Source organism: Macaca fascicularis, chromosome 15 (genome assembly GCF_037993035.2).
Source record: "Macaca fascicularis isolate 582-1 chromosome 15, T2T-MFA8v1.1".
In the NCBI taxonomy this organism is placed as follows: domain Eukaryota; kingdom Metazoa; phylum Chordata; class Mammalia; order Primates; family Cercopithecidae; genus Macaca; species Macaca fascicularis.
The window spans coordinates 100173644-100183624 of record NC_088389.1 but is presented as its reverse complement, the minus strand read 5'-3'; the positions used below and the strand labels follow the sequence as shown (position 1 = coordinate 100183624).

The window sequence follows — 9981 nt, the reverse complement described above, 5'->3', positions numbered from 1 at the left end:
TCTCTAAGAGAATTCTTAATTTCAACGTATAGTCATAACGTTGGTGCTTTCACTAATCAGTTTTTCACATGGAAATGCAGATCCTTAAGACTACAAATTGTGCCCTTTTTATTGTTGTTGTTAGAGATTTTTGTCTGTGGGATTGTTTTTTAGTTGGCAAATACCTCTCTGATTGTGAAATGTAAGATTTCTAGGTTATCTAAAATATGAATGGACTATTCTGGGTTTTAGGTAACCTTTACTAATAAATGCATGTTTATCTGCACTTTACTTTCTCTAACTAAAAATGATCAGTAACTGGTAACTGCCACTGATGATGTGTTTATTTTTCATGTTGCATGGATGATTGTGTTAATGCATATTTCATTATACTTTGCTCTTTTTGAAACCTCTTTGTCTTAATTACAGTCAAGAAAAAGCTTGGCTTCATTCCCAACCTACGTTGAAGGTAAGAGCTGAAAAGCAAATATTGAGCACTGAGTCATTCATTAATCTTTTAGTATTGGGGCATATGAAGCACTGAGATATAAGACAATAGAAGGGAAGAAAGGCCATAAAGTCACTTATTCACAATGTTAACAGTCTTAGAATCTTAGACTCAGAAGGGTGATAGCTGGGAGCCTCTCAAAAATCCTACTCACGTCTTTGCCTATTATGTGGATGAGGACTCTGAAATTGGAGTCGAAGCTGTGGGCTTTACCCAGTGTCATGCAGCTTAGCAGTGGTCACATTGGATCAAAAACCCAAGTCTCCTTATTCTGTCCCTGTGCACCCCGTACATTCAATAAGAAAAATTCAAGTGGGAATGAACATTAAGGCAGAAATTTTGGTCTTTTTTAATAAGAAAAACCTTCCCAGCAATTTTCATCTATTATGTGTATGAGCTAGTAATAGTAACGGTTACCCCATGCTTACTCTGCCAGGTTCTGTTCTAAGCACCTCCCATGTACTAACTAATTGAATCCTCACATCAATCCTGTGAAATGAGTTTTGTTATTATCCCCATGTTATAATGAGACAACTGAGGCATCAAGATTATAACTTGCCCAAGATCCCACAGTTGGCACTGCAGAGCCAGGCTATGAATTGGCAGGCTGGCACCATAATTCTCTCTGGAAACTAGTGTCTCTGTGGGGCTGCCACACCTGGTTGTGCAGGTTACTCACTGCACAAGGGCACCTACTCAGAGGCCAAGTGGGGCCAAAGTTCAGCCAAGCTCTGCACTCCAGCTGGAGATTGTACCATCCAAATGGGGCACCAAATCAGGCACCGTTTCTCATTCACAAAGAGGCACTCAACTCTCTGGCTAGAGATGGTGCTGAGGGTCTACCTGGGTGTATCACCATTTCCTTGAAGGAGGCTTTTCTGGAGGCCAGAGAATGCCCAGACATCTCTCTGAGGGTGTATCTGGCCTTTGGATCCTGTGCGTGAACAGTCATTGTGTTCCACTGCCTGGGAAAGGGTTACCAGGGCTCATAAACCTTCATGAACCCTTGGGCTCAAAGCCTAGGACAAGCTCACAGTTTTGGTTTAGTTACTCAGGTTTCTCTCTTCAGTCATCTGTAAATTATTTGCATCAGTTTTGTGAGGCTCTGAAATTCTGTGAGAGCACTCTGGGAAGTTTTCTGAAGTTTGAAAGCTCCCTTCTTCATATTCGTCCCCCTGGCCTAGAGATTTTTCAGGCTCAGCGTTAGCCTGAGTGTGAGGATGTCACGTGTGCGGTCTCTCATCCACAGAGCAACCCGAAGGCAGCACTAAAGGGAAACCACGTTCTGAAAGGCCAAAAGAAAACTTGCAATTCTCTGACACAGGATCATTAAGGGTTTAATTTTTTTTAACTTTGTAAGAATATACTAGCACTGAGCCCAAAGTGAATTTATGAAATTGGGGCTTTTATTTTTCTGGGTGTGATGCGGTGACAGTGACATTCAATTATATTCAATTTCCTGAAAGGATAAATGGCAATAAGATCATATCTCAAAATGTGTTTAGGTCTGATATTTGTGTGTCTTGGCTGCTTGGCATTTCTACAGTCATTTAAATATAATTTGGATTGCTTTTAAACGTTTCCCCATACCCACACTTACTGTAGTCAAAAAGGGACCTTGTCAGTGAATAGCGCCCGTAGCGCCAAATCAGAGAAGAATGTATGATGTTACAAGTCCCGTAGAGAAGGTAGTTAGTTTTTGTTTTTCTTTTAACGTTGATTTTTAAAAAATAGATGGAAGACTTTTAAAGTTCATTTCCCAGATGAGATCTTTCTTCTCCATATCTGGTTGGCAATAATGATTATGTTTCAATAACACTGAAATGCATCACTAGGAACTTATCATGGAAGAACTGACAATCTTTTACTTTATATAAAGTGTAATGTGGATTCAGACCTGTTCATATATTATTTTATATGCTTCCCTGACATACAACTGAACCTGTATATCATATATAGCCCGAATCCGTCTCCCATCTATAAAAGATTCGGAGCAGGCCCCTGTGGCTGTTGAGCAGAGTGTGAATTACTGGTAAGTAGTGGAGGCAGATTTGTCTGTGTACCACTTACAGTGTTAGCCTCGAAGTCTTGCTTGTAAAAATGGAGAATAAGACAAATAACAGGCTTCCTTATTTAATTACTACATAGATGCTTTGTGAAAGCCCTTCCTAAAACACTTCTAATTTCTTTGTTTCAAGCACCACCTTAGTTTTAGATAAATGAGTAGATTATTTTACATCTGTACTCTGATAAGTAGTTCAGCACAGGACACAGCTGTGTAAACTCAAGATGAGCTTGATGTTTAAGGGTAAAAATAAAAAGCATTTCAGATTAGCCTTCCAAGAGGAAAAAGCAAATTGTTTCCATTACAAGTTATCTAATTTAAGACCCTGAGGTTTTAACAGTGAGTTAAAATGTATATTTTAGTCTCCCCAGATGTACCACTCAAGGCAAATAAAATACATAGGGCCAGGTGTGGTGGTTCATGCCTATAATCTCAGCACTTTGGGAGGCTGAGGCGGGCAAATTGCTTGAGCCCAGGAGTCCAAGACCAGCCTGGGCAACATGGCAAAACCCCATCTCTACAAAAACTACAAGAATTAGTCAAGCATGGTAGTGCCTGTAGTTTCAGCCACTTGGGAGGCTGAGGTGGGAGTATCCCTTGAACCTGGGAGGCAAAGGTTGCAGTGAGCCGAAATCACACCGCTGTACTCCAGCCTGAGTGAGAGAGTGAGACCCTGTCTCAAAAAAAAAGAAAATAAAATATATATGTTCAATTGCAGATTAAAATGCCTTTTTAAGTGGACTGTTATACAGTTATATATTAATCACAGACATGTTTTAATTTCGAGTTAGGGTTTACAATTAGAATTACAATTCTAATTGTGGTTAGAATCAGGTGCCCCCAATTAAAATATTTAAAACAGGTTTGACTTAAAAGGCTGGTAAATTAGAACAGAAAATTTGATTTTCCTTGGAATCTGTCTGTGTGTAGGCACAGGCCAAGAACATTATACCCTGTAAGTGAACAAGATTGACAGCATGGGACCGTGGCTTTGAGGTCATGTTATCTGTCTTGCACAATTGAGGTCAGAAGCCATTACAGGAATCCAGACATTCTGAAACAGATATCCTATTTTTCTGATCTATAAATTTGTTTCTTCCATTATGGACTAAATGGGGGAGGAGATATGAATGGGAGATAAGTAATAGGAATTGCTGTAAAAAGCTTTTCTAAAAAGACAGCCATCTAGTTACTTAACCATTTATCCAGCAAACATGTAGTTGATACCACCTGGGTGGCAGTAAGACACAAGAGAATCAGAGGTGAATATGACATGGTCTTTGTCCCTTAAGAGCTCAGTCTAACAGGAGAAACAGTATGCTTTATTGCTGAATTTTATGTTCCATATTTAAGTAAATATTTGCATCACTTTCCATAGTAAATGGTTTTAGAGAAGCAAATTATTCTAGAAACTGTGCCTTCTATTTGAAAATGAGGTGTGGGTGCAGATAGACACAGAAAGATGCCTTAGACCAGCGGTTTGCTCTGCCTCACCTGTGCCAGTGGTGAGGCATGGAAGAGGGGTGACGTGCCATTGACGGGGTTGGCAGGCCCCGCCCCAGGATGGCTTCCCTCACTGTGGCTCTGTGTGTTACAGTTCCGGGACCCTGCGACCCCGAAGACTTGATCGATGGAATCATTTTTGCTGCCAATTACCTTGGCTCCACCCAGCTGCTCTCAGACAAAACTCCTTCCAAAAATGTGCGCATGATGCAGGCCCAGGAAGCCGTAAGCAGGATCAAGGTGAGGACATCTGGGTGCTCCAGCAGGGATGGTGGGCAGGTGTGGGCACTTGAGCAGTCTACAGCACTGGCCATGGCTCCACATCTAGTTTAGAGGAGAATGGTTTGAGATGACATCAGACAGGCAGTGCTTATGCACGTGCCTGTTAACAAAAATTTCCAAAGTCTACTGGGGTCTTTATGTACAAACATGATCTATTTAGGTTGTTATAAATGGCCAGTCTTGAGAAGAAGTACTTATGATCACAACCTTTGAAAAGTTGATGTAATGAGGAAGGATGCCATTTTGAGTATTATGTCTCAAGTGCACGACATGTACCACTGGATTTCCACTGACAGCTGGAGGTCAGTGGCAAACATTCATGTTACAGAGTTGGTTCAAACTAGGTGGCATTGCTTTTGAACCAGTCCATCCTGTTCAAGCTAGATTGAACTGGCTTGCTTCAAGGACAGTGAACCCTTTGATCAAATCTAACCTGGCTAGTCTAAGGTCAGTGTAAGGCTAATCCAGTTTAAACTAGTTTGAGCCAGTCATAACATGTTTGAATCTGTTTAATCAAGACATAAAAGGAACGAGCCTTTTTGATCCAGGAGGAACCACTCTCATCTGGTTTAAGTCATTCACAACTAGTTTGAACCATCCAGAACCGGTTTATTCCCATGAATAAATGCAGAAATGCAGAGCTCTAGAATCTCCACCACGATACCAAAACTACCTAGAATAATGGGCAAACCAGGAGTCCAGGAACACTTCAGGTACATTCATGTCATCCACTTGCCATTGTGCCACCAGTACCTGGAACCACTGGGCAGTCTCCCCGAGCCTTGAGGCCATTGTCACCTAGAGCCCTAGGGACAGCAGAACTTCATGGTAGAAGTTCAGGACCAGGTATTTCCAGCAAGTTGGAATAGGTTAGACCTTGCAAGAGTCTGTTTTATCCAGTTTCAACTGGTCCAAATGGATTCTTTCCTCAAGGAGCCACTCCGTATTTCATACCTTCTCTCTCATACACTTCCAGGTTGCATCCTGGTGTTTGTGTGGTAATGTGGAAAGAGAAAGAGGGACAGGTAGACCACAGTAACTGAGACTCCTTAATCTCGCAATCAAAGAAAAAATTATTCCTTGAGCACTTAGGCATGCAGGGCTGTGCAGGGTCTTGGCAGGGAGGAAAAACAGCAGCTGATAAAGTGAGATCCTTGTCCTCAAGCTCAGCCAGAGTGTCACCAGAGTGCAGGGGAAGCCTGCAGATGTGAACACCTCTGACCGCTGCCTTCTGCCTGAGAGGTAGAAAGGAACAGTAAGTGACCAACAATTCCAGGAGGTGCTTGCAGAGGAGAGGCAGTTGGCTTGGGCCTCATGCCCAGGCTGATTCTTATGATAGTCACGTGTCCAGACTCCGCCATGTGGTAAATAATAAGCAGCTCATATCATCACCGACACCGTAATTATGATGCCCCTGAACCCTCAGCTGTCCAGTTATCCTGCAGTTCCCAGGATGCTGTGTGAACGGCCCCATGTCCCTCTCATGGCTTCCTCCTCAGGCTGCTCACTGCTGCTCCTGCTGCTGGGGCCTCTGTGTGTCACCCACTGATCTGACCACCTCTCTGCACTTGGAGGAAACGCTTCTCCCCCAAGCTCAGAGCTGGCCATTCCCTTAACTCCTCCTAGGACAGTAAGCCTATGCTGCAACTTTTGACATGTCTACTGATGTTTTTATAAACCAGGGAGGAGTGATTTGCAACTGCCTCAAGAGTGGCTGTTGTCACCACCCTGCTAGGCCAGACCTCGTGTCAGGATTACTGACAGGACTTTTTAGTTCCTTCCATGTGTCAGGGATCCACTCAGCCACTTCATCTGGGGCACACAAACCTTGCCTATGCCTCAGAGGCCCTGCTGCCATAAGGCCCATGTCTGTGGTGTTTGTCTTCTTCTAAAATTAGCCTCTCCCAGACTGATGGACAGTGGGAGGGTCCAGTTCTTTTAAGGTAAGCCCCATCCCCTGCCCAAAGAGATGTGCCTTGCTCCATGGCTCCCAACAGTACAACTCCTTGGAGACAGTCTGACCTTCATACCTTTTGGGACTTTGAGACTAAACAATGCTACGGATAGAACTTCACCAGGTTCTTGGGGAGCCGCCCATCCAAGCTTGGCCTAGTTCCCTTTCGCTGTCTTCCTGTTTCTACAAAGTGGTGACATTGTGCCAGAAAGTCTCCCCAAGGTCTTCTCCATCTTAATTTAGTTGTCTTCCAGGCACAGCATTCAAAGCAACAACCCACAAGCCTCTCAGAGAGAACAAGCTGCTTTTCAGGCACAGTCACATCCTATTTTGTACAGAGCAGAGAACTTTAAATCAAAGAGACATAGAGACATAGTTCTGACTCCACGTGCCCCATGGTTACCAGATATGCCTCCTGGGCTTCCAGGTGAATGGTGCTCTTAGCTTCCCCAGGTTTGGTGGAAGCCCAAAAGCCTGGTGTGCCTCACTTGGGGTCTCTGATAGACAGGGACTGCCTTCAGAAGATGTGTTTGGAAACGAGTGGAGGCACCTCTGCTTGTCGCGGTGACTGGGGGCATTCATTGGGTCAGAGCCAGGTGTGCTCAAGACACTATAACGTCCAGGGCAGAGCCACAAAACAAATATTTTATCTCTACCAAAATGCCAAAGAGCCCCTATCAAGGAATGCTACCAGAGCCCATTCAGGCAAATCTTCCAGAATAAAGCTGCAGTCTGCCCCCAAAAGAGTACTGAAGACTCCTGAGGTTGAAAACTGCATGTTGCTTTGAGGTTAGTTTTTTCTAGGTTCTATCCATCAAGGTTTCAAAGTTTTAAGGTTCAGGTTTCATTTGGGACACCTTGTTTATTAGCACTCTGATAGCTTTGGACTCCTACAGATAGAACATTTATGCCTTTCTAGTCTCCTTATGACACTTAGGTAGTGCTGAGATGGCCTTACAGGGAAAAAGCAGGCACGGGGCACATCACTTGTACATAAAGCAATGTTCAAGGTACACAGCATCCCTGTACCAAAGCTCATCAGTGCCAATTGTATTGTGAATTATCCTTTTCTTATTTCCACAGTGGTGTCCTATAGTGTTGTTATTCCTTCTTTAAAGTCCAGCTGCCTCATAAGAAATCAGAGATTTTACTTCAAAGCTTCCAAAGGATTGGTATCCCGAAGTTCCACAGTTCATTTGAACCAAAAATTAGATGGCTCTGTTGATCAGAACAAGCAAGATAGAGGCTTTCTGATTATAAATACATTTTAGACCTGCCTAGAGCAGAATACACATCTGGAAAACATATATTTATTTTTACAAGCAAATTACTCTGGCGTGAGGAATTCATTATAGAGTGGTAAAATTAAATGGTTACATTTCACTCATAACTTATAAGTATCAGTTTACAATGTGCATCTACGCATTGGAAGGAACTGTTGCCTGTCATTAAATATTTTCTGCTTCATGTTCCTTTTACGTCCATTAAAATGCTTGTCAGATTGGTTGACGTTACATCTAGCTAGAAGCCTTTTCCAAGTGTAAATGGAGATGCCTGTTTAAGTGAGCACTCTCCAAAAAGTGACTGTGTCAGGGAGCGTACATGGATTTCATCAGTGCAAAGGGAAGCTGGGGGCAAAGAGTGTTGATCCTGAGCAGGCTGGGCTGGGCTCAAGTGGAAGGAGCTTGCACCGGGTGCCCACATGTGCCTGGCAGACACTGCTCTGTAAGGAAGATGGTGCCATGCTGTTTCCGAAAGAGAGACTGACCTTTCAGAACGAGTTATTCTAGGCCACCTTGGCAGAAAGGACACAGAGCATAGTAAAGCTGCAGACTTTATAGCATCCATCCAGGAAAGAAGGAGAAAGAAAAGCTCTGTGGATTTATTTTGCAATCCATTTAGCAATGTCCTTAACCCCAAGCTGATTAGTAATTTCTGGCTTGGCACTTTCACCTAAACAAAGGTGGGGGTAGTTTCCTCCTTTGTTTTCTGATTCCTCCTTCTTCCCTCACTCCCTGCAGGGACCCCAGTTTTGTCCCTCTCTTCCTCTGCCTACATTGTTTGTTTGACCAGATGGACGTGGCTGGATGTGAATGAAAACTGCTCACCACGCACCCTGGTACTCATGGTGCTTTATCTCTGAACAGACGCTGACCTTGAAGCTTAGGTTTCCATTTCAAAGCAGTCTTTAATTTCTGTTCCATTTGTCGATTGTGGTGTCTGCCGATCAAGTAGTACCAACTGTATACTAAAATTGAACATTGCTCATTGGACTTGGACTTGGGGTTTTGAAAGTTACTGTATTCTTAGTTTAACAAAAAACTTACAAGATTCATTGCCACATGGAGAGAGAATTTGGAGCTGCAGTTTGGCCAGGTATTTTCTACTTAATGTGAAAAGAAACAAAAGAATTTGGCCCCAAATGCCAACTGTTGCTGTGCAGACTCCTGTGATAGGCCCTTTCAGAATAAAAATTAACCAATACGCAGTTCTTGAGCTTGAGAAACTTGCAGTAAAAAGAAGCCAAAAAGAATGTTAGGTAACAATAATACAAGGTAAGCTGAGGGCTCTGAAATTTAAAGGCTTTTCTATCTACCACAATTTAAGAGATGACATATCTGAGCACAATAGCAGAATTAGAAGACATCTGCCATTAAATTTTGTTTGTTTGTTTTGGTCTTTGGTCCCTCCCTAATGTGTTCATTCTGCCTTTGTTGGTCATCATTTTTGAGAAGTAATGTCCTTCCAGAGAGCCCTCATGTACTTTAGGGGATTGCATTAGAGCTGTGGTTCTCAAAGCATGATCCCCGGACCAGTAGCATCAGCATTGCCTATGAACTTATTGGAAGTACAGGTTTTCAGGCCCAACCCCAAACCTACTGAGTCAGAAGCTCAGAAGGTGGCACCCGGGAGTCTGTGTTTTAACGAGCTGTCCAGGAGATTCCGCTCTGCACCAGCGTTTGGGAACCACTGCCTTAGAGAAGGTGGACCCGCCAGGGTGTGAGGCATCTTTCCTCCACTGTGCCCTGCAGCATTCTAGTCAGGCTGAGCGCTTGTCACTAATAGAGTTCCACTGGCAAATGAGCGCAAGAAAATAGATCTCCTTTTCGGATATTTGCTACAGATGTCTTCCTCTTAAAGGCTCTGGGAAGTCCTACACTGAGAAGATTTCGTTCACTTTAACTAGCAGCTCCCATAATTACTTGAGCACAGAATACATTGTTACCATGCGATAGATACCTGCTAATTGTCACCATTTGATAGATACCTGTCTTATTGGTAGTATTCTCTGGAACATGTTTTGGGAGAAACTTCTAGAGAGAGCTTTGCACTATGTGCTGTGAGTCTTTAATGTGCCCTAGATAGAAACACACCTCTCCCCTGACAGCGTGGGACTCACGCCTACCCCGTATCTAGAGAGAGCCCGACTGGAAGCCAGCACAATGAGCTCACTTGTCTTCCTTGCTCTCCACTGCATCTCTACCTTGCCTTCCACTCTCATTCCCACTTCATTCTCTGCTCTTCAGCCAGAAGATAGGGTGGCCTGCTGAGCCCTACCTGAGCCACAGAGACTGCTTCGTGTCCATCCACCTGGAGTGTGGTGTTGTGTCTCCATTCTTCCTATGAAGCTTATGCAATTAGATTACAAATGGTGTTTAGGTATCTTGTGGTCCGTGCATTTTGGCAAGC

At 43.4% G+C, this 9981-nt stretch overlaps 1 protein-coding gene and 1 long non-coding RNA gene across 10 annotated transcripts in view; one reads left to right on the top strand and one right to left on the bottom strand.

Annotated features, from left to right (window-relative positions):
• APBA1 (amyloid beta precursor protein binding family A member 1) overlaps positions 1-9981 on the top strand; it is a 226085-nt gene that overhangs the window by 187390 nt on the left and 28714 nt on the right. For all 9 annotated transcript variants that reach the window (XM_045373135.2, XM_005581889.4, XM_005581888.3 and 6 more), the window contains 2 exons: positions 409-448; positions 4150-4295. In XM_045373135.2, the coding sequence (XP_045229070.1) occupies positions 409-448; positions 4150-4295 (186 nt within the window). The remainder of the gene's footprint in view (positions 1-408; positions 449-4149; positions 4296-9981) is intronic.
• On the bottom strand, positions 4163-8541 carry LOC141408669 (uncharacterized). Its single transcript, XR_012424779.1, has 2 exons — positions 8348-8541; positions 4163-4379 (listed from the first exon to the last, which is right to left on the bottom strand). It is a non-coding gene; the product is annotated as an uncharacterized lncRNA (long non-coding RNA).